Consider the following 23,936-nt stretch of genomic DNA (forward strand, 5'->3'; position numbering starts at 1 on the left):
ACCGCACATACACACAGCTTCCAAGAGAAATCTGGGTAGCCACCCTACACAACAAAGATGCACCATGCACTTACATATAATGCGCACAATAACACTAACCAGTAATAAACCACACACACAGTAGCCAAGAGAAAGCTGCGAACTCCCGAACACAGTGACAGCACAGAGGCGCCATTGGCTGAGGCATCCCTGCGAGCACTGTAAGAGCTTTATTAAAGAGAGGTCCTAACCCCCATCCCAGCCCATGCCAGGCAGACCAGTAGAGAGAGGTCCAGGCCTCCCTGTCTTCAGGTACCACACTCACGTGCTACAATCAGCGAACAGGGTATGAACAACAACCTAGGCGAGCTGCAAAGGAGTGGAAACCGCTCTGGACAGACTTAACAAACGCCATAATTGAGAACCACTTGTCTTATTAAGGAATAGATGACGTTACATCACCGCAATACCTTCACAACGCAGGCGTTACGACGACTTGCGCTGGAGGGCACTGTACTAAGGAATAGTATGATTTACTATTCCAACGCCAGTCTACGTACAGTAGGGAAGGTGTTGCAATGGTAAATCCCACTATTCCTTAGGTTAGAGCGCCATTCCAGCCCAAGTCATTGTAATGACTTGCGTTGTAATACCCGCGTTGTAAAGGTATTGCGGTGTAATCACTGCGATGTACCCATTGTTTCCCATTATTTAGACATGCAGACAGAAAACGGAAACAGAATATAACTACTGATGCTGCAGTAAAACAGTCAAATCAAACTCCAGTCTGTGATAGAATCCATAAATCCATACCAATGTGTATCACACAAATGACTCTAACCGTAACCCAAACTATGACTGTGATTGGCTACTGTATTCAGAGAGCTGATTTGGTGTGTAGTTTCCTTAGGCCCTGGAGTGAGTTACCATTCCAAACTGACCCCGGAAGGATAGGCCTTGGGTGGTCATCACTGGCTTGACCTCTGCGATGCTGCCACCAGGGTACCATAGATGCTCTGCTGCCCAGGGATACCCACTGTCCTTGCTCTGTTGTTACAGGTTTACCATATGAGTCATACTCTACCTGGCAGATCCCTCGCATTACAGCAGACATGAGGGCGGGCATTACATGGTGATGTGGTGATGTTCTACGCTGGGTTGAATGCCCCACAGATGATCGCTGCTCAGTTACTGCAGGTTTACTATATCAGCAAATTGAGTAGATATGTGCTACAGCGTAGTACTTTCTTATTACAGTATTCACGATCAAGGGTGTAACATTGCTTCAATCTCCCGGCATGTTTAGCCCTGGGTTGAGTGTCCCACAGATGCCCCGTGGTCCATGGCTATACTTTGTGGTTGCTCTGTTGCTGTAGTTGTAATAAATTCAGCAAAATGAGTAGCTGTCAGGCGCTACTGTGTAGATCTTCCTTATTACAGCATTCAGACTGACGGGTGTTACGTAGTTTTAGTACTTAGCCTTGTCAGTGGTAGTCACTAATGCTATGCCCAAAAATACACCTAGACAGAATTAGGAAGTGTATTATTAAACCCTTCCACTGTGAGATCGGTTAATTTCAACAATATTTGCAGCAGTGTAGGAAAGAACAAGCTTTATTATTATTCATAACAATTATAATAGTAATAATAACAATACCGATAATAACAATAATCTAATCATTTTTATTACATACTTATATACACATACACATTCGCATATATATATAGAATTTGACGCGTTTCGGCTACCTGATAGCCTTTGTCCAGTTAGAGTAGCGTACCATAAATCGTAAAGATAAACATTGTAGGTTCATAGACATAGAGAACATATTCACGACATGCCGACAGCCGCGTGAAGAAAATACATCATCAAATTCAGTCACTTTTAAAAGAAAATACACCACCAGGCATCAAAATACAAAATGAAATGAATAATAAAGGGGAAATTAATACAAGAATGGTATGACGTTACAGAAAGAAAATACTATGCCGCCATGTCATAGTGGTACTGCATAGACAATGAATGTGACTGAAATAGATATACACGATCTCTGGTGCATATGTAATCATATGAGGACGCAGCACAGCCACACATAATGTAGTAACCTTCAGTGCCAGGAATTACTATAGCAACATGTGCTTTTGGTGACCCACAAAAAATTAGCTTTTAGCTCCTTTGTTTTGTATTACTTTACATAAAGCTAGAATTGAAAATTCCAGCATTGATACAGGCTAGCAGTTAGATCTAGACCTACTGGCTTACCAGTGCTTGTTTTATTAATATACTTGGTTACAGAGATACACTAGGGCTTAGCACAACTTTCTATATGTCCTCGTAAATGACACAAACAAAAAAACAATCGATTAACTCTCTGCGCATCTTCCCTGTCTGCCTTCCATGCTTTCATCCAATCTGACTGTTTGTCCTACCTCTCTCTCGCACACACGTTTCTCCTATTCATAGTTAGTCAGGCATTAATAGCAGTCTCAGTAGAGAGGCCAAACACTGAAAGGCCATGCAGGTCATAGTCTCCACGGCTGTCAAACAAAATGCATCAACATCGCTTTACACCATATGCTCATAGAAATGTAAAAAACAGACACATTAAGAGTTCCTTTCCGAGCAAGCTCTTGAGTCCCATAAAAGCACCCGTTGCGCGTGTGCCTTTCATTTCACAGTGAAACACAAATAACTAAAACATAACTAGAATAAGTGTATTTATATCAGTCAAGGTTCGTGCTCGAGTATTTTAAATGAAATTGTCATTTGTAACTGTCCCAGTATTTACAGCTTTATATGAAATATTGCACTGGTGTGCTGTTACTCACAGTTGGCCATAAAACTCTGCTCTGCATGCCTGGGCTTGTTAAGGCTGGTGAAAATAAAAGCATTACCATATGTGAAATGGTATCACTCTTACATAGAGGCCGGGCCTCGTGGCTGAGTGGACTATTGCATCCCCTCCCCGAATCTGTGTTTGACCTCATGACGACAAGTGAAAATCCTAATGAGTCTATTCACCCTTTCATCCTTCAAAGGTTGGTTAACAGTAAACATTTATCATTTGCTGGCTTTACCAATACACAGATTTATGTTACGTCAATAAAAGCAATAATTGACCTGCTTTAAATTCATACATTTTTTTAATTTAATACTGCTTACATTTTTTTAAAGTATCTTTTAATGATTAAATTGATCTAAAGTCACTTACCATAGTACTGGGTTAGTTTAATATTCTTACTCCAGACCTCCCATATCTGGGGCAAGTTTTTGGCAGGCGGGTAGGTGAATGTTTACATTTTTGATAGGCTATGGTTTCTCAAGCTACCTACTCAGCACAGCTCAGACTGCTGGGCCAGTCTCCATATGTATCAATGTTCTCACATAGCTATTGAATATCACCTGATCTCTTTGCTGTCCTGAGACTGAAATGTAGGGCTGATCTCAGCTACTGCATAAATGCACCAAAAATCAGAAAAGCAAGTGTGCCGATGTCTACCGCAGCGATAGGCTGCAACGAGCTGCTTGCTCTTGGGCATACACATTTATTGAAGTCAGGGTTTCCTAAAGCGCCACAAGGCTGCATTGGAGCGCTAGGTTGTGAAGTTTTTGACACAGATATCAAAAAGGCTGCAAGAGTCGTCTGAGTGAGTGCGAACGGCTGATCCCCTTTGACACTGTGCCAGGTACCTACCATCTTCAAGAAACAGGCAGTGGCAAAATCAACCCGATTTGCTAATTTTTTTGTATTAATCGCATCCTTAGCAGTGGCGTAGCAAAGACTGCCATAGGTCCTAATGCAGGCAAAGAAATAGCCTTCCCTACAATATTAAGGAGGAAAAACTGCTGTAATGAATGTGCAGTTTGCCCCTTTGACCTTGGTGCCACTGCACCTCCTGCACTAGCAATAGCTACACTCTAGATCCTTGAGGTTCATACTGTACTCTTACTGACCCACAAGTTTGTGCTAAGACCTAAGTAAGCTAACCTTTTTAAGGTCCAAGAAAAACCTCAATCCAAACAAAATGACGCACTTGATCGCACATCTGGGAGTTTCCTGGGCCTTGAATCTGTCCACACTGTAAAATTATGGAAACCCACAATCCCACTCTGGTTAGTGCTTACGACACTCTGGCTCCCTTACAAAGACATATGACCCGAGGACCAAACTCTTCGTAGTTCAAGTCAGAAGAAAAGCCTTGAAAATGAACAGGAAAGCAAAAGCCACAGAGAGGACAACCACAACTGAGCAAGACCAACGCAGTTAGAAAAAAACATATTTTTTTATCCATGTAAGTCCATATAGGCATACAAATGAAGAACCCTATGCACGAAAAAAACTAAAGCTTATGCGCAGAGATTTAGACGTCTGTCTTGAGCACACTTTTACTATTTTATATTCGCAATCATTCCCCGTATTGGTATGCTCGGAGAGCCACACCAGGCAAAAGGACTCCAGGCACACGATCTGGAGTGTGGTATGCCTTTCCCTATAGATTCCTATCCCCCCTGTGGAGAGTTCTTTGTCTTGAAGAATTCCTCACGGGGAATTAAATGGAACCTCCGGTGCAAATGCACATTTAATCTTTCCTTGCGGAGAAGGCCATTCCCACTGCTCGAATGGGATGTGCAGAGAAATGCGCAGTGGTGAGTACATTTATACCCTTCATGAATCCTTTTGGGAAATCTAGGCAGCTCGAAAAAAGCTACAGTCGTAACCTTGTGTTTATGACTGACATTGCCTTTATGAATAGGGCCCACGTGTTTTACTTCTTGGATTCGATTTTACAAGTGACCTCAAGAATGCTTTGAGATTTGCCAAAAATGTTCAGGATGGTCTCAAATCTTCCTGAGCAAACTTTACGCTAAGTTCTAGTATTTCAACTGGGTGTTGCAGCTCAGTTTATGTTGAAATTGAGTGCAGGGAAAAATATTTCCCAAAGATTTGTAAAATATTTCTTGATGTCGTTTTGAGATCCTTTCATTCATTGCAAAAAGTCATAAACCTGCTGCAAATGACGGAGAAAGCCTAATTGAGTAGGTGTCTGTTTTTGTATTTTTATTTTGGGCTTTATGAGGCCAGGCTAGGTATTTTTAAGCACAAATTCTCCACACCTAGAGAACATCTTTCTACTTAGGGGCTGCTCCGAGAAATCATTGTTCCTTTATAGTGCTGTCAAATATAGCTCCAGAGGTCCCACGTCCATGGCACATTTTGGTTACAAACACTAAATAAATGGCATCCATTAATATCTACTACATGTAGGTCTATCGGATGTTGCAGCCTTGAAATTCTGGCCTGTTCATGCGGGACAACTCAGCTGGAGGTCTTACTACAACCACTGAATAACTCTTTAGTTCACTAGCTACGCATGCCTCTTAAAATTCTCCAGAAAGGTGCAATTCTTTGATTCAACTTCAGTAATTAGTTATATTTTATGCTAAATTGAATACAGTACTTGTCTGCAATCTTCGCAGACGATATATTTTGCTTAAAGCACAAAAACACTTGTAAATGCAGTCTAAAAAAAAAATCCATGCATAGACTTCAAAGCTTATTTTTGTAAGTCTCTGCACAACATGGCGAATACAAGCTGAGTGTTCCATGCGAGATTGCAGCAGCTCTCCCACGGGGGCCCCGCCCACCGTCTGCAGACGGCTGCCCATCGAAACCCTTTTGATATTTCCGCTCTGAGCGGGTCACGTGGCCTCGGGAGCCTCCCCGGGGCTCGGGTTCAGCCCAGAGCTGTCTGGGAAGCCCCGAGGATTCTGGGAATTCGGAGGCTCGCGCTGGCGTTCACAGACGCCATGGACCAATGAGAGGTCTAATGAGGGCTTCCTGTTTGCAGACACTCCCTGGCTGTGGTGGGAGCAGGGAGCCCGCAGTGTAAATGTGGTTACTGCTCGCCCCAGACACAAGAAGGGCGGGGAGGGCCCCCAGAGCTCTCACAGACCCGTAGAGGGCCCAAGCGCGCTCACCGACCCCAAGGCATAAGCCACAGAGTCACAATAAGCCGCGAATCATGAGTCAGCGCATTTTACAGGCTAAAAGATGTACTGGATCATGGGCGATGCTTGTTTACGTCTGCCCCAGTTGACCTCACCCTGGGGTCGAACTTTTTGTCATTCTGCTGGGGCTGTGTAGCCCAATGAGATCCTAACTCCCGCTGTCTGACAATTACCATGTATGTGACATCATAAATCCACTCTGCCAGCTGTAATACTGTGGGGTCGTAGTAGGCCCCATGCATAAATAGGCTTCACACAGATATTTTGTTCACTTGTAATGTTCTCATGTATCAGTTCTGTTCCTATTGTGAAGTGCTCTGACACCTTCGGGTAAAGTCCGCGCTATACAAAAACGCACAAATAAATAAATAAACAGTAGTTAGATGGTAGAACTGGCCCAGGGCCTGTGCGCCCGGCCCCTTTTATTGGCTGGGTCACATGTCCAGTGACGCCTGTGCTGGATGGGTGTGGGGAGGTGTGTGAGCCAGCCCTGTAGGAGTGGCTGGTATATTACAACAACTAGAACAGTGACCAGCAGGTCACTACACCAGCTGTAAGTACTAAGAGTAGCCTACTACGCACTCACGAGAAGCACTTGGTGAACTTCTCGAGAGCATGAGGCGCTATACAAACGCTACTACAATACAACAGTACTTATAAGTTGTTTTCCTGGAACGCAGCTTCTGAAAGAAATTTACTGATATTTCCAATTTGGGGTTGCTTGGCGTCGGCACAAAGACATGTAAGCAAATTTAGAACCAATTATGTAGAGGCAGTGAGCCAAGTTTTAAGGAGTGTGCAGGGCCAACTTACTCCTTCCAACGGTACCCATGACATCCAGTCTTTGCCTTACACTAACCAGACCGGCATAAAGTATAATCGAAAACTCTTGGACTAAATGAAACGAACCAGAGGCAACAGATACATATTAAACAAGCATTTGCAATACAATAGGTCTCGCATTTGCGAGAGTTTAAGCTATTGGCATTGTAAATGCCAATGTTTTTTTATTTTTCGGTTATGCTAATTAACACATAAATAAAAGGCATTGTCGTTTACAATGCCAACAGCTCAATCTCTTGTAAATGCGAGACCTATCCAAATAGCAGTTGCCATTGTCTCGGCTGCTCAGAAAGTGAAAGCCCGTATCACACGCTGAATGTTGCAGAAAAGCATGTCCTGCCTGCAGTAGGAGAATCTCATTAAAGAAAAGAGTGCTTACAGACTAAAAAAGACGTACGTGTAATATCCTAAGTAAAACGGTCAGTCCTCATGGGAGGTTACAAATGAAGACAAGGTGATACTAAGGAGGGACTAACAAGCCTATTAACGAATCAGAAGCCAGCATATACGAAGGACAATGACACAAGCCAATGACAAATCCGGGCGGAGAGGTGGCGGGGCTTCTATTCCATACTTCCACACAGCAGGCCGCAGAGCAGCGCATGCGCTGCCTAGGCTTGACCGAAAAACCCAGGAGAAAGAGCTGACCACTACTGAAAGCCGCAGTTGGTATAATGAAGGTTTGAAAAAGGGACACAGCTTCAGCCCTACTACATATAGTAAAATTAGTTATCCACTTGCTGGCAGTGGCAACCATGCCAATGTTTTGCAGGTGGCAAACATGATGTATTCCTTCTTAACTACTTAGAAAGCAACAATTCTTTATTTACTAAGCCAATGCAGGAATCCAGTCCTCCAGTTGCTATAGTCAGGGCCACGGATATTATGCGCAGAGGAGGACCAGATAATGCAGCAACATTGACTAAATTATATGGCACAAAAAGCCAAATAATGCTTAATACTGTGGCACATTTTTTGATATTATTACTTCATATTGTGTCATTATTACACCTGGTAACAGTGTCCGAGAAACTAGTGCACCTAAATTAGTACCAATTTAACACCCAAATACAACAATCAGCAACTGAAAGATGACCAGTCAACCTTAGCAAAACGCCTTCTGGTGCGCAGGAACCCATATTTTTGGAATTTGAGCTAGAAACAATTTTTTTATTAAAATGTGCAGATTACGCGTTAGAAGATGGTTTATGTGGCCGAAAGTGGTAGATACATAAGTATGCGGAAATCGGCACAGCCGCAGATTCGCATAATTCCAGTGGCCCTGGCTATAGTTTATTCCTTGGCCAGCACATAAACAGACCTCTCTGTACTGAGGAAGTCGAATTCCCGGAATCCTCTTTTGTTCTGCACTTTCTAGCCTCCCCTGAGCCCCATATGTTCCTCAACCATACTCTACATTCCTGTGTGGACCCCAGTCATAGCATTATGCCTAGTGTAAAGCGCATTCTCCTAAAGGTGGAGCAGCGCTTATTGAGTATGGCACAGAAGCGGACGTCCCAATAGAGGGTAGCCAAACTGTAATAGTCATGGGCTGTGCAGCACTTTGACCACTGAGTGATCTACACCTCTCTTTTGGGTCATGGAAGGTGCTGGTGGGGCACCTGGTGTGCTCTCAAGCGTATAGACAAAGCAAGTATAAAACCTTGCACATAACGGTTTTGTAGGATCTGTTAGGTATGCATGAAACTCAAGGGTATCTTGTGATACGAGTATGGGGTGTCCCGTTATTTAACAGGCCTAAAGAACCTGCTGATCAGTTTAAATGTTCTGTATATCTCCGAGTACTCCCGGATCAGGCCTAGATTTAGCAACCCTTCGCACCAGAAAAAACCTTAATGTATACTTTGTGGATAAATAGTCTGTAGATGATATATAAACGTTAGGTGACAAATACTTAACACTAGTACAACTAATTTCTGATATAAAATATCTGTATTTATTCTCATTTAGTACAAAAAGGGACATATCATGATGTTTAAAAACAATAACAATAAAAACATATATATAGTCAGTCAACACAATATTATTCAAATTCACAGCGTCGCCGGATCAGTACGCAGCTTCGGTTCAAGACTGTTAAATAACGGGACACCCCATACTTGTTTGCAAATTCCCCCTGGTCCCTGAAAATTACCAAGTGGGGGCCTCCTAAAACCTTTTGAATTTGTATCTTGTGATACGGAAATCCCATATGTCCTATTTTGCTTACGAATTTGCAAGATCAAAATCAAAAGTCAGTATGGTTATGGTATAAATCCGCTGCATACCAAACCAAACTGGGAATGCCTAATCTGCTTCAGGGTTCTGAAAATATACAATACTACCTGACCATGGTCTACTAGTCTTTGCCCCCCTCTCCCCCCCTCCATCCTGGCAGAGACCTTCCACGGTGTATCGAAGCATAAACTTCAGTACCGCACAAATATATAAAACCTCACATTCAGAACAAAAGCTATATGTGCCTGGAACCCTATACTCTGGTGCTTGGGCGAATTCTGAACACAGCTGTTCATTTCCGTCAGCGTTTCCCTGGCTCCATTAATAAGTAGCCTCTTTCAGCCTCCAGTTTTATTCTAGCTCAATAATTATTCTTCTGTTTCTTCTTCCCAAAGTTTATGGATGCGCAATGCTACCTAAAATCCTACTCTACTGTGTCCAGATTACAATGTTGGGTTTTGCAGTCTTTTTTCACCTTTCTCAACTTCACAAAGTTGCAGAAAACAATAAAAATTCACAGGAAAAGGAGCTTCTTTTTTGCTTTTGAATGCCGAATAAGTGGTAAAGTGATACCCAGAAAAATACTGAGAACTGTTATGGAGAATACCAGCAACATAGAGCAGTTGTGATGTTTGTCACCATCACCAGACTTTACCAGTAAAAGAATAATTTTGCAGACTCCTAGTTGTAACTTTATTTGTTGCGATCAGCTGTGTTACTGTTTAGTGTTACGTTTCAAGATTCAAGCTTATATGTGCCTTTCTGACCTCTTCTGTCGTTTTGTTGGTTCTCTGTTGCAGTTTGCACTTTGACAGATTTCCCGTAGCAGATCCATTAAGAGATCTTGTTTTTCTCCAAGTCCCTTTGAAATTCTGTGGCTAGTTTAAGTGCCTAATATTTCAGGCACACCTTATTTTGAGACATAGGAATGCATTTAAAAGGCTTTCCTATTGCACCCACAGATCCCCAGGGGGTGAGGGACCGAGGGTGGAAGAGGGTCTTTAGTTTTATGTCTTTATAAGAAATGCACTTGAAATACCCACCAAGCTGCACTTTCTTCCCTTCCCTTATTGTCCTAGTTTAGGACACCTGCATGAAAATCATCCATACCCACTAACTTGTTGAGGAACAGAAGAGCAGCAACTACTGTGAATATTAATGACAAGTCACAAAAGTTATCGACTTTTTAAAAAGTTGTTTAAATTTAACTTATTTAATTGCTAAACCTGCAGACAACCACAGAGTGCTCTAGTGTTAAAACGCAATGGGGCACCTACTATAATAGTCTTCTACATGCACTGCACACTCCTTCACATCAGGTGAGAAATTCAAAAGGTAATTTGTGAGCTGCAGTCTTGGCACATGTCATATGGTTGTCCTGTTTGTGTGCTGTGATTACTACCAGGGTAATTTAGCTGCTTTGAAAAATGCTCTTGGCGAAGTATGCCTGAGCGAAACGTGTCAATTGTATCTTTCACACTTATCTTTAAAAAAGAATAATAGTGAGTCTTCATATCATTGTAAACTACCTGTGGGTTACTAATTACATATAGTAAAGAAAAATAACAAGCATGCTGAGCACATCTATTTCCAGCATTTTTACGCACTCTTACCCACACTAACAAAATCTAATCCTGACTTTAACCCTAAATCAAATCGATTATTTACACTAAACCAAACTGTACACCTAACCTTTAAACAGCTGTAGTCTGACCCTAATCACCCAGAGGGGTCTCAAGGGGCTGGGGAGGTCCATCAGGGAGCTTAAGGGAGCTATTGCCCAGAGTCACAGGGGGCTAAGCTTAGCTGCCGCCGGCGCCCAACCCATGAGCCCCGTGCTCCAGATTCAGCTGCTCTGGCTACTGCACCACAGCTCCTGGTACCCATTGCATCCATGCGCCAAAGATCTTGTTTCTTCACCAGTAGATTGTCTAATAACCAGTGGGGCATATTACCAAGGCTGGCGATATGAGATTATCGCCGCTTTAGCGGCGATAATTTTATAGCCCTATTAGCTTGTAGGCGATAGCGAGCGGTTTGGGGCCCACTTTGCATGTCAGCGATATTTATCGCTAATGACATGCAAAGTGGGCGTACCCAACTTGTTAGCGACTGAAAGCAGTCGCTAACATCGCTATCACCTATTATCATCGCAGGCGTAGCGATGGAAATATTCGCGCTAAGCGCGAATATCTCCAAAACCTAACGCCTGCTCAGACCACTTCTTAGCCTGTATATCCAATGGGAGGTGGATATTCAAGCTAAGTCCCTATTAGCGATAATGCCTGAATATCGCTATTTTCCAGCGATATTCACGCATTTCGCCGCTATCACCGGAAATTTTATCGCTTTAGAGATAAATGTTGCTAATAGCACGCTATCTCTGCGATAAAATCCGGTGGTGCGCGGCGATAAGAAAAATGTTGCTAAGCTTATTTAGCGATAAATATCGCTAGTTGTTGATAATATGCCCCAGTGTTCCTATAAGTGCTGCCTTAGATGAAGTGATACAAACGTTACCCACAATTTAACAACGAGTGGTACAGGCTGGGCTAGTCCTTCCTGCACAGTGTAGTAAAATGTACTCCGGTGTTTAGGTTTAGAAACAAATATGAGTAAATCTCCTTTGAAGTGTATGAGATATAAATTTACCTCATGCATATTCATTGTATGCGTCATAGAGTGCTACTAGTTTAATGGTAGCAATCATCGGCGTAGGTGCTGCAGATGTGCAGAGTTTTGGGAGACAAGCAAATATAAATGAAGGTAACTATTTTGATCACCAGGGTGCTCTGCAAGAGAAGTTTTGGTGTAAAACTTAGAGAACAAATGTGATGGTGTTGTCATGGAACGTGTTAAATGGGTTTTAAACTGTGGTTTGTTTTGAATTTTTTACTATATGAATGATTTTCTGAAAATGTTGGCGGTGGCTGAGGAGAAGTGGTGAAGTGTCCTTGGGGTTTACTGGGGTTGACTGATGTTGAGGCAAATTGTCTGGGTTTTATTGGAGTGTCAGTAAAGTTAAGTTTAAGTTTATGAAGCAGTAGTCTTTCCAGAATTCAGGGTGGTCCTGAGAGGGGTTTCCATGGCAGCAGGGCTTTGGCGATACTTGCTGTCAGCCTTCGGAATATATACAGACGCCGGCCCTGATTTACGAATCTACCAGATGCCAAGGATGGAGAATGTTGGCCCTATTAGGACTGGCTCCTAGCCAGATTTTCATGATCACCACTGACCATGTAAGTGATTCCCATTCAGAGTAATTGTTTCTACATTTAGCTTATGTGGAGATCCTGAAAATGTGGCATGGTGCACCCTCATTGATTAGTATTGAATAGCCGTACCTTATGCAGTCCCCTATGCAAAAATGTGTAGGCTTAAGACACATTCTCCTTATATTATAGGGCTATACAGTGAATAGTATCACAATAAACCTCAAACCCAATACTATATGTTTATTCTAGTATGCCTATTGTTGGTGTCTGCTAGAGATGGATGACGGGGTAAAGAGAATTGCGTTTTTTTCTCTGCAGTGCCCTTTTTTGCTGCTATTAAGTGAATTCCACTAAACCACGGGATAGAGTTGATTGTCTAGGTGTTTTCTAAAGTTCTAAACCCCTTTCGCAGCGGGGGTAATTCCTCCGCTGTGCTGGGGGACAGCGCCCCCATGCTCATGATGAGCTCAGCTCGTCATGAGGGACGGTGCTCGTGTGCTCATGACGAGCTGAGCTCGTCATGACCACACCCGTTTCCGTGGAACATTCAGCACAGCAGGGGAATTATCCCCGCATGTGAGTGTTCCAGCTCGTCCTGAGCACCGAGCCTCATGACGAGCCACTTAAGGTGTTAAGTAAGCTAGCCTATGTCCAATCCTGGCTTTTAGCTGCATTATTTTACTTAATGAGAAGAAAAATGCACAGCTAGAAGTAACTGAGTCAGTGCTTAATTTGAGCCCGTGGTTTCCCGTGCTCACCCGTGCTCAGCACCAGCATTTAATTGTCAGCACCAGCACTTCTGACAGTTTGCCACATGATGGCACTGTTTGACTAATTTAGAAATGAAAACAACAATAGTTTTTTAATAATTCAATGTACATTAAAATGACTAAATCCTGCCACCCAATCCGTTCTTATAGCCATGGGGGCTTGGAATAGCACGAATTATCACACTCGTAGGAGTGTGAGGGTTAGTAGTTGTGATGGTATGTCGCTGGCAGCGCTGCCAGTGGCAATAGGTGGTCCAAGCGGCAGTGACCCCTGACAAGCGCCCCGCCACAGATTTTTTTTTTTTTTTTTTACAAATGAAGTACTGCTGAGAGTGCTAGGGTAAAACCAGGGCTGGATGAGTAAGCCACACAAGGCTCTGCTTGAACGCGAGTGTCAGAGGCTACAGCACCTGCTGTAATTGGAGTGTGGTCTCCAGATCTCCCTCACACACCTCCATTTACTGACGAGGACAAGAGGGGCTTGTGTGCCATGTCGTGCCATACAGGCCTTCCCTGTTACTGTCCAGCACGTGGTCTGCCCAGGAAGGCTCGCGCCACAATTAAAGGCGGGAGAGAGCGCCTCGAACCTCCAGACACACTCTAAGCCCAGACCCGCCCGGGGTTCGAGTACAGGGACTTTGGGACCATTCATTCGGCTCGAGCCGGAGCCAGGAGCGGGTATGGAAGCCTCGGAGACGCGCGGAGAGTTTTCCACTCTCTGGGCGAGGCCCGCACGGCTGCGGTGAATGAAATAACTCGACGAGACGCCCGTGTGATTCCTGCCCTGGAAGGACCGGTTCTCACACGGCGGCGCCAGAGTTTGTAATTAATGGCGCAATTCATTCCCAAGTCAAACAGGGCTTGTGCCGATCATTTGTTTATTGGGGTATATAGCTCTTAGGGTGTTAGGCGGCTGCTTCACAGCACTAACCATATATGAGATACATTGATAAAGATAAATGCACGCATCCATTACGACTCTCGATGAAAAAGATTAAAGTATATGCAGTGCTGTGCCCACTATGCATGCTGCAACACCCACTATCTGGGTAGTTAAAAAAAAAACGATGTCATTGTTTTTTTCTCGTTACAAAACTGTACTGGTTCAAAACTAGCGTGTTTTGCAAATGTGGGACACTTTTTCTGATATCTTCGCAAATCCTGCACTTCTTTAATTTGAAAGGGAGAATACCTGCACTTCTCAGCACTGCCACCATGCACATAAATGGGAGAGTACTGGCACTTCTCAGCACTGCCACCATGCACATAAATGGGAAAATAATGCCTACACTTCTCAGCACTGCCACCTTGCACTTAAATGGGAAAATACCTACACTTCTCAGCACTGCCACCATGCACTTAAATGGGAGAGTACTGGCACTTCTCAGCACTGCCACCATGCACTTAAATGGGAGAATAATGCCTACACTTCCCAGCACTGCCACCATGCACTTAAATGGGAGAATACCTGCACTTCTCAGCACTGCCACATGCACTTAAATGGGAGAGTACTGGCACTTCTCAGCACTGCCACCATGCACTTAAATGGGAGAATACCTACACTTCTCAGCACTGCCACCATGCACTTAAATGGGAGAATAATACCTACACTTCTCAGCCCTGCCACCATGCACTTAAATGGGATAATAATACCTACACTTCTCAGCCCTGCTACCATGCACTTAAATGGGATGATAATACCTACACTTCTCAGCCCTGCTACCATGCACTTAAATGGGAGAATAATACCTACACTTCTTAGCACTGCCACCATGCACTTAAGTGGGAGAATAATACCTACACTTCTCAGCACTGCCACCATGCACTTAAATGGGAGAATAATACCTACACTTCTCAGCACTGCCCCAATGCACGGAAATGGGAGAATAATACCTACACTTCTCAGCACTGCCACCATGCACTTAATGGGAGAGTACTGGCACTTCTCAGCACTGCCACCATGCACTTAAATGGGAGAGTACCAGCACTTCTCAGGGGCGAACAGGTACTCCAAAGAGGGAGTACCAGCACTTCTATTTTTTCATTTAAAGCACTGGTTGCATGGACCCAATAGAGAATATGACAGTCTGATAGAGCTTGTCTGTATGTCTATCAGTAAAGCTGGTAGATGCACTACTTTATATTTAAAAGTTACCTGAAGAGTAAAAGGTAGCAAAACATAGCTGACATGGGAACAGAAAACGTTACCTGGGGCTTTTAAACTTAAATCACCTTCAAACACAGAAAAGTATTTTAGGATGGGGTTTCATTTCAGAAAGATAGAGATTGTATACAAAACGTGGTGCGCAGTCTTAACTCTGTATTTTCGTCAATGATTTTTACAGTTTTTAGAGGGCCTCCTGTGGAAAGCACTCACCTTCTCCTTCACTCTACACTGAAATGTGTTCATGCACCCAGGACATTAAAAACGAAATACATTTTAATTATTCCGCCTCTAGTGTCCTGAAGTTATAATGTTTTAGTTGTTTGGTGAAAGTGATTAGATGCAATTGAATGACAAACGCGAGTACTACCCACACAAATCAAAAATAACTTTCTAAACTTGGTAGATTACTTTCAGGTAATCCACAAGTTAACACATTGTTCGGTTGTCCCAAACAAATCACCACAAAACACAACAAGGTGATGGATGGAATGCTTGAAATAATGTCACCCACTGGCGATTGCTCGGGTCCACATGCCAGACCATCGTTTTACACCCACTGGGCCGATCTAGACAGAGACCCGCCTTATGCAAATCTGTCTTGGACCTGCTCCAAAAACAAAACTCCAGCCCGAACTTCCAGGCCGGGTCCAATTTAGAAGGGAACTCAAGAAACTCCAATGCGGTATCGACCTGATTAGATGTCGTCAGTGAGGTATAGCTTAAGTTTTGTGACACAGTAAGCACAGGATCCTTGTCTGGGTTTTCCTGTAACATTTAGGGTGACGGATTTGTCCATATGGCTTTGCGCCTTTGGTATTCCGCACCCTCTGATTAAACCATTGAACCCGGCACTTATTCTGTTAAAAACTAAGTATTGCCAACAAGTTTGCAAAACATTTATTTTATGAGAATCTAAGGTACATCACAATAGAAGGAAGAAGTATCCTGAATGTAATAATTTAACATCAATGTGTCTGTGCAACAAGAGAATAAAACTGGATAATTTGAACTCTGTCTCTATTACACTTCGATCCCTCTTCATGACCTGACTGGTCAACGCTCTCGCCTCCACCTGTTTCAACACCCTCCGTATCCTTCATAAGATCCTCAAATGAATCCCCCCCAAATCAAGGAAGACCGTCACCCACGCACTCATAACCAGAAGACTGGACTACGGAAACGCCCTCAATGCCAGAATCAACTAGTTTCTGCTCCGCAAACACCAGACCATACAGAACACCGCAGCCAGACTCGTCTTTAGCAACTCTCGACATGAACACATCACCCAACACCTGTGAAACCTTCACTGGCTCCCCATCGAGAAGAGAGTAACCTCCAAGATACTCACCCACGTCTATAAATGCTTCCACAACAACGGACCCCAATATCTCAATGATAGAATCTCCTTCCACGTACCCAAGAGAAACCTCCGTTCCGCCGACCTCGCCCTCACCAAACCCCCATGCATCCGCAGAGCAAGAACGGGTGGAAGAACCTTCTCCTACATCGCGGCCAAGACCTGAAACAAGCTCCCCATCGACATCAGGCGCGCCCCCACCCTGCATATCTTCAGGACAACCCTCAAAACCTGGTTCTTCGATTGACCAGGGCTGCTCCCCTCCGACCCCCCCAGCGCCTTTAGAACCTCACGGCTGAGTAGCACGGTACAAAAAACCCTGATTGATTGATTGATTTGGGATCTCTCATGGTGATGATGATTTGTTCACAATTGAAGAAGGTCAGTGCTGTAAGTCTATCAGTCCTTGTAAGGCAACGAAGGTTTTTAAAAATCTTAAAGTGATCTCAGGCTCTCTGGATTCTCTGCTGGGTATATGTACTGGCATTGCCCATAGTCACGTGCACTATAAACAATTCCTTTAGCTATAATTCTTTTCCAAGCACAGAGCCAATGTGTGTTTTAACTCAATTTGGAATCTATGCTTGCCCAACCGTCTAAAATCATATGGTCTCAGGCAAACCTGACCTGCCCTAAAAACGAGAACTCTACCACACGCCTGCAACTGTGGGAAAGGTGATCAAACACACCTGAGAAGAAGAGAAACAACTTAAACTTTGAGAATGGAGAGGAGAGACTGAAATTGGGGACCAAAGAGTTGTAAAAGAAAGCCTTGTGAATTGAAATATAAAAATTGCCGGGGTTATGAAATCCGTACCAGCTTGCAAACTGGGTGTGGATGTTTGGAAAATTCAATCGGCACAGAAAGAAGGTGCACACATCTGGAACATTGATTTAGCTCAGAAAGAGGGTCTGGGATTGGGGAAACTGAATCAGTTCAGAAAGAGGATGTAGGTGTTAGAAAATGTATTTGTGCAGAATTACCTCAAGAAGTGCTGCAGGAAGGGGAATACAGGTCAGCTCAAAAAGAGAACGCAAGCGTTTTGAAAAGTGAGTCAGCTCAGAAAGAGGATGCAGGAAACTCCACCTTTTGTTTTAAGGAATTTTCACTTAATTAGAGGTACCTTTAAAATGTTTCTCTGTCTTTACTCTGTACAATACATAGGTCCAAATGCATACTAAGGCTGTCCTCTTCTCTCCTAACATGTAGGTGACTTAGTTTCGCGAGCCATGCATCACATGCAGTGTTTAAACACGCTCCGCCCTGGCATGAGCCCCATCCGACAGACGCGACAGCAGCAGCCAATCACCTGGTCCCCCGATGCCTTGCACACGCTCTACTACTTCCTGCGATGTCCGCAGATGGAGTCCATGGAGAATCCGAACCTGGATCCCCCGCGCATGGCTCTCAACAACGAAAGGTAGGCGTATACTGGCTTCACCCAGCTGGAGGTTTGTTTCATTTTTTTATGTTTACCCGTACGCTGCTGCCGTCGGCCGTTGGACGTCGCGCGAGCTACCTCCCTGGTGCTGGGCACGTCCAACGGCCGACGCGGCTGCACCCGTTTCTTCGAACGTTCAGCACTGGCGCTGAAACGTTCGCAGCAGCAAACGGGTTAAATATATTGGTGCTGATAGTGAGGATCCGGCTGTTGGAAGCCAGAAAAACCTGGTTTGAATACTCAATGATTAATCAGATTGTTGCACACATGCCCAGTTCCCTACCTTGATCAGCAACATCTTTTTCAACATTCTTCTTCTCCTCTACACTCAACAGGGGTAACATGTTTTGCTGTGTATGGTTTCTCCTGGAAGCCATTATCCATAATAGCAGATTTGAGACCTGATTATTCACTTTTCGGACAACAAAGTTGTGAAAGTTACGTTTAATTTTTCCCGGCTCTGACGATGTACCAATGTTCTGGTGGATGTAGGGCTGCTCTCTCCTCCGGTAGTCCAGAGATCCGAGAGAGGTCGTGTTATGGCATTGGTATTCTACGGCCCCAGCCAACTTCTCCACCTCTTGATTCTCTCCAGACCTCAGAGTGGTGGGAAATGAGGGTGGTGTTCTTGCATCATCTGGCACAACTTTCTCTGCTGGTTGTGGTTCTGCGTAGACCCACTACACGAATGACGAGGGACTGAAGTCCACTGTGATATTGGTTCTCATAGTGCTGCTTGCAGTTTGGCTACCGCGCTTCTCTCTTGCATTGAGAGTAGACTCAGGCATCAGGTAGAAAGTGGAGAGAAGGGTAAGGATGGCCTAGTCTGCTAGGCATTGCATTTGAATAATATTGAGACGGTGTAAGGGAAGTAGTAACTCAGGGTGATGGGTAGGGCTGTGGGAGGGCTCGTATAGGTAAAGAGGGTAGCGAGTATGTTTTTTTAAAAAATATTTGCTCTGGTGATGGAAAAGATACCTGGCCAGAGGGTGACAGGGCTGGACACCAATACTGCTTTGGAGGGTCAGCGGAGTGAAGGACCTTTTGTGTAAAGCTCTCTCGTGACTTTTCTGCCCTGTGCAGCTGGTGAATGTCTTCAATTAAACATTGAAAGAGTATTTGAGTCGAGGGTCTACACACAACAGAAAACTCTAGAAGGGTGGCTGCCATAACAAGGAGTTTCCGACTATTGATCCTAAGTGACATCATATGCAACTTTGCTTTAATTGTCTATTTGCTACTTGTAACCCATGGAAGGAAATCAACCCAGTTATTGACAATTCGTTTTCCTTTCCGGATATATTTTGCTTTAACATTTCAGCATCATCATCTGTGGCATAGTCATCATGAACTTCATAAAAGTGACCATCGTCGGTAGAAGGTGGATTAGAGGACTCACAATATCTCTTTATCTCCGGAGAAGAGCGTCTTGTTGTCGATGTTAGACATCATTTCATAAAGATGCACTAATTCTAATTCCATATTTTTCCATGTTGATCTGGGGAGTGGGCAACTAAAGATTTTATAAATCTAATCTCAGTCTTGAGGGTTGTCTTCGAATCTCAGGGACCCTTCCATTGAGGTCGGATCAATTTGTGCTACAACAAGGTCCACAATTGCGTATCCCATCAGTTCACAGGGAGTTGTTTGGGGCTCTGAAACAAGTTGAAAGTGGAGTTTTAGATTTCACAATTAATGAATAAAGAGTTGTTGTAAACACGCATCACATTTTGTTTGAGGATAATTATATTTTCTGTCTTTGATTATGAAATCCGAAGTCCTCACAATTCTCCCTAATATCATCAACCCCTCCCTCAGTCAAGATGCCTTTCCAGACACTCTCAAAACAGGACACATTGTTTCCCTGTTTCAAAAGCCTATTCAGGAACCAAATGAACAAACCAACCACCCTGGATCACTAAAATCACCACACAAGCTGTTTCCAGGTCCTGAAGGAAGTATCGTAAATAAAGAGTGCCAGTATCACTAAAGTCTGAGTAAAGCAGTCAACCCCCAATGGAAGGAGGAGGTATACTGTAAGGATACTCGAGGGGGCTTGGTCTGGTCGCTTTGGGACGGTTTAGAATCAGCTTATTATAAAGTCACTATAGAGTACAGTGGGCGTGGTTGATGTAAAACGGTACATGTCTGGCTGCACTACTACCACTAAATAATGTTGCATCCTGTTTCCAGAAAAGTGATTTTCATGTCGAGGTCAGGTGTAGGTTACGTATAGTGTGCTCTTGGAAGCTACAGATTTGGAGTCAGAAAATTACCTTCTTAATGCGGAGCATTTTATAATATGGGGTTAATTAAAGCATTTTCTGTAATAAAGCGAGAACATTGTACTACCTCTTAAGAATAGATATCTAGTATCTACTGGGAGGGGGGTTCTTAATTTGAGACAGTGGTTTGTGGTGCTGGGCACCCACACATAATTGTCAACACTGAGACTTGTGAGAGTCTGCCACAAGGTGGCGCTCTGGAAAATTTAGAGATGACCACAACATTTAATTATAAATCAAAAAATATATTTAAAAATTACTATTACCTGCTGCCCAAACCATTCTTATAGCTTTGCGAGCCGGAAATAGTCCGAATTGTCATACTGGTAGGAGTGTGATGGTTAATATTTGTGTTTTTACTATCATTGGCATGGCAATGAGTGGTGCAAGCTGCAGTGGCCTCCTGCCGAGAGCCCTAGCAAGTATTTTTTTTACAAATCAACCACTGGGAAAGGGAAGTAATAGTACATTAAATGTTGTGTTCCAAGATTACGTCACACATAAGATGAGTGGTAGTAATGTTACATGATGTACCGGGGTGGGGGGTGAATGGAAGTGTTGATGAAATGTGGTTTGTGCGTAGGCGTCTTCGGAGTTGTGGAAGATAGCATCTTGCAGTAGTTTATAGGTGGCAGTGTTGCCCAGGTCATTAATTTTATCTCTATGAGAAATATCCTAAAACCTTGACGCATGGTATTTTTGAAATGCAAGTTATATCGTGCTGAGTGTAATAGAAACATCAATGGACTTTAACTCGTGTGTAGCATGAGAAGTTAAATACATATTACAAAAGCAAACACCACACCATATAAGGACTGATGGTTTATACCTACTTAGACTTATTGTCTAAGTGGGAAACAACCTTTACAACGCAACTTTTACAACGAACTACCATTACAACGAAAGTTTTACAACGCAAAAACTTTTACAACGCATACCATTACAACGCAGGATTTTACAACGCAAGTACCTTTACAACGCATACCATTACAACGTAAGTATTGGTAAGTATATAAATATTTTTAAAATATTATATGTTTGGGTTTTTTGGTAAAGGAGTATTTTTAGGGTTTAGGGTCAGTTTTCAGTTTTTGGGTAAAGGGGTATTTTTAGGGTTCAGGGTCAGTTTTCAGTTTTTGGGTAAAGGGGTATTTTTAGGGTTCAGGGTCAGTTTTCAGTTTTTGGGTAAAGGGGTATTTTTAGGGTTCAGGGTCAGTTTTCAGTTTTTGAGTAAAGGGGTATTTTTAGGGTTCAGGGTCAGTTTTCAGTTTTTGGGTAAAGGGGTATTTTTAGGGTTCAGGGTCAGTTTTCAGTTTTTGGGTAAAGGGGTATTTTTAGGGTTCAGGGTCAGTTTTCAGTTTTTGGGTAAAGGGGTATTTTTAGGGTTCAGGGTCAGTTTTCAGTTTTTGGGTAAAGGGGTATTTTTAGGGTTCAGGGTCAGTTTTCAGTTTTTGGGTAAAGGTATTTTTAGGGTTCAGGGTCAGTTTTAGATTTTTGGGCAAAGGGGTATTTTTAGGGTTCAGGGACAGTTTTGGGTTTTTGGGGTACAGGGTTAATTTGTAAAAATAAAATAAAATAATATTTAAATTAAATTAATTAAATGTAATTAAATAAAAATTAATTATATTTTAATAATTTAAATTATTTTAAATTAAAAAAAATATTTTTAGGGTTCAGGGTCAGTTTTGGGTTTTTGGGGTACAGGGTTAATTTGTAAAAATAAATTAAAATTATATTTAAATTAAATTAATTAAATAAAATTAAATAAAATTTAATTATATTTTAATAATTTAAAATAATTTATATTAAAAAAATATTATATACTTACCAATATTTACGTTGTAATGGTATGCGTTGTAAAGGTACTTGCGTTGTAAAATCTTGCGTTGTAATGGTATGCGTTGTAAAAGGTTTTGCGTTGTAAAAAATTCGTTGTAATGGTAGTCGTTGTAAAAGTATGCGTTGTAACGTCATACATCCGTCTAAGTAGGTATCTACTCCGCAAGCTCCAGATGACACAGAAAACCGCCACCAGACTTGTCCTCGGCATCCCACATCAACCAACATCTACGGAATCTCCACTGGTGCCCTGTCAAGAAGAGAGTCACCTTCAAGATACTCACCCACGTCTACAAATGACTCCACAAAACAGGACCCCAATGCCTCAACGAGAGAATCCCCTTCCACGAACCCAAAAGAAACCTACGATCCGCCAACTTCGCCCTTGCCAAAACCCCGAGCATCCACAGAGCCAGACCAGGGGGAAGAGCCTTCTCTTACATTGCGGCCAAGACCTGGAACGAGCTCCCGATCGACATCAAAAAACGCCCCCTCCCTTAACACCTCCAGGAAGGTGCTTAATATCTGGCTCTTCGACTTACAGAACTGCATAACACCTTTTTGCATTTGGGATGATGCGTTCCAAATTCAAAAATACCGGTCGCAAAAGGGCAGATTCTGAGAATCTGCCCCTTTGCGACCAGATTTTCCTTTCATGCATCTGGGCCAATATCTCCGCGATGAACTTGGACAGGTCATTCTCCAGCTTATAGAAACAAGTACTCACTTCGGCCCTCCCTGCACACCAATTTCATCTTCAAAGAACACATATAAGTGGCGGCTCCTCAGCTATGGCGGAGGAACGTCGCACCCCATTGCCAGCACCCTCCCAAAAACGTGAACAATGAAACGATAATAAAACGGCTTTTAAACCCACTTTATCATTTTATATTTCTTCTAAGTGTGCCAAGTCTTGGGGGCAGGGTCAGGGGAGTGACAGCCACTGAGGGGGAGTGGTAGGTGCCAAACTGTCATGCGCTGGGAAGGTGTCTACAACCCGAGCTTCGTTGCCAAGTTGCAGACAGCAGGCACAGCCTCCCAGTCTGCCTGGGAGTGCAAATCCTGGGCGCCCAGGCCAATCCCAATCCTGTTCTCATACTGTGAGAGTAGCGTCAGGATTGTCCGCAGTGGATTCTGGGAGTCTGTCTGCAGAGGAGCAGGAGAGAGTGAGATGCGGCTGGCTGAAGTTACGGCGAGTCATTCTTTTATTTATTTTTATTTTTTGTGTAGTCCCTTGTCGTCTTGCTTATCCGCTACACCCCGCGCCCCTCTGCCTCCCCGCTATTCAACATTGAGCCCAAGATTTGCCGAGGCGGCAATTGAACCCTGGTCCCGGGCCAGACCTCTGCATCAGGGTCTGCCGCTCTAACCATTGAGCCACACTTCTCCAATCATAAGTCAGGGATACAGTGCGTGGTCTGCGCTCCGCTGCTCTTCAGTGAAGTTTGCACTGTTCGATCACCTATACACACATAGGCAAAGTAGTGTCTGATCTCAACTTTGATGTGCTGTACTAAATTGGTCAGGGTGGGAGAGGACATTACCACTGTCATCTGGACAGACTATCATCCGTCAAATTTAGAGATAACTGCTGACGCAGCAGTCCTTTCTGTACCCAGAAGGGAACCGCCTTCTCACCGGTTCCCTTCAAGATACAAAAAGTTTGGTGGACGGCCGCCATTGGTTTTCACGGTCGTCCACTGAACTCTTAGCTGTTACTTTTGTTCAAAAACAAACTCCCAAAATGGGAGTTTGTTTTTGAAAAAGAATAAACGAATGACCCCCCTCCAC

General features: G+C 43.4%; 1 protein-coding gene across 1 annotated transcript in view; it reads left to right on the forward strand.

Annotated features, from left to right (window-relative positions):
- Positions 1–23,936, forward strand: part of ABTB2 (ankyrin repeat and BTB domain containing 2) — a 421,711-nt gene that overhangs the window by 291,240 nt on the left and 106,535 nt on the right. Inside the window, exon 3 of the mRNA XM_078684252.1 lies at positions 17,790–18,000. Coding sequence (XP_078540378.1) covers positions 17,790–18,000 — 211 coding nt within the window. The remainder of the gene's footprint in view (positions 1–17,789; positions 18,001–23,936) is intronic.

This window comes from Lissotriton helveticus, chromosome 3_2, assembly GCF_964261635.1.
Source record: "Lissotriton helveticus chromosome 3_2, aLisHel1.1, whole genome shotgun sequence".
Classification (NCBI taxonomy): domain Eukaryota; kingdom Metazoa; phylum Chordata; class Amphibia; order Caudata; family Salamandridae; genus Lissotriton; species Lissotriton helveticus.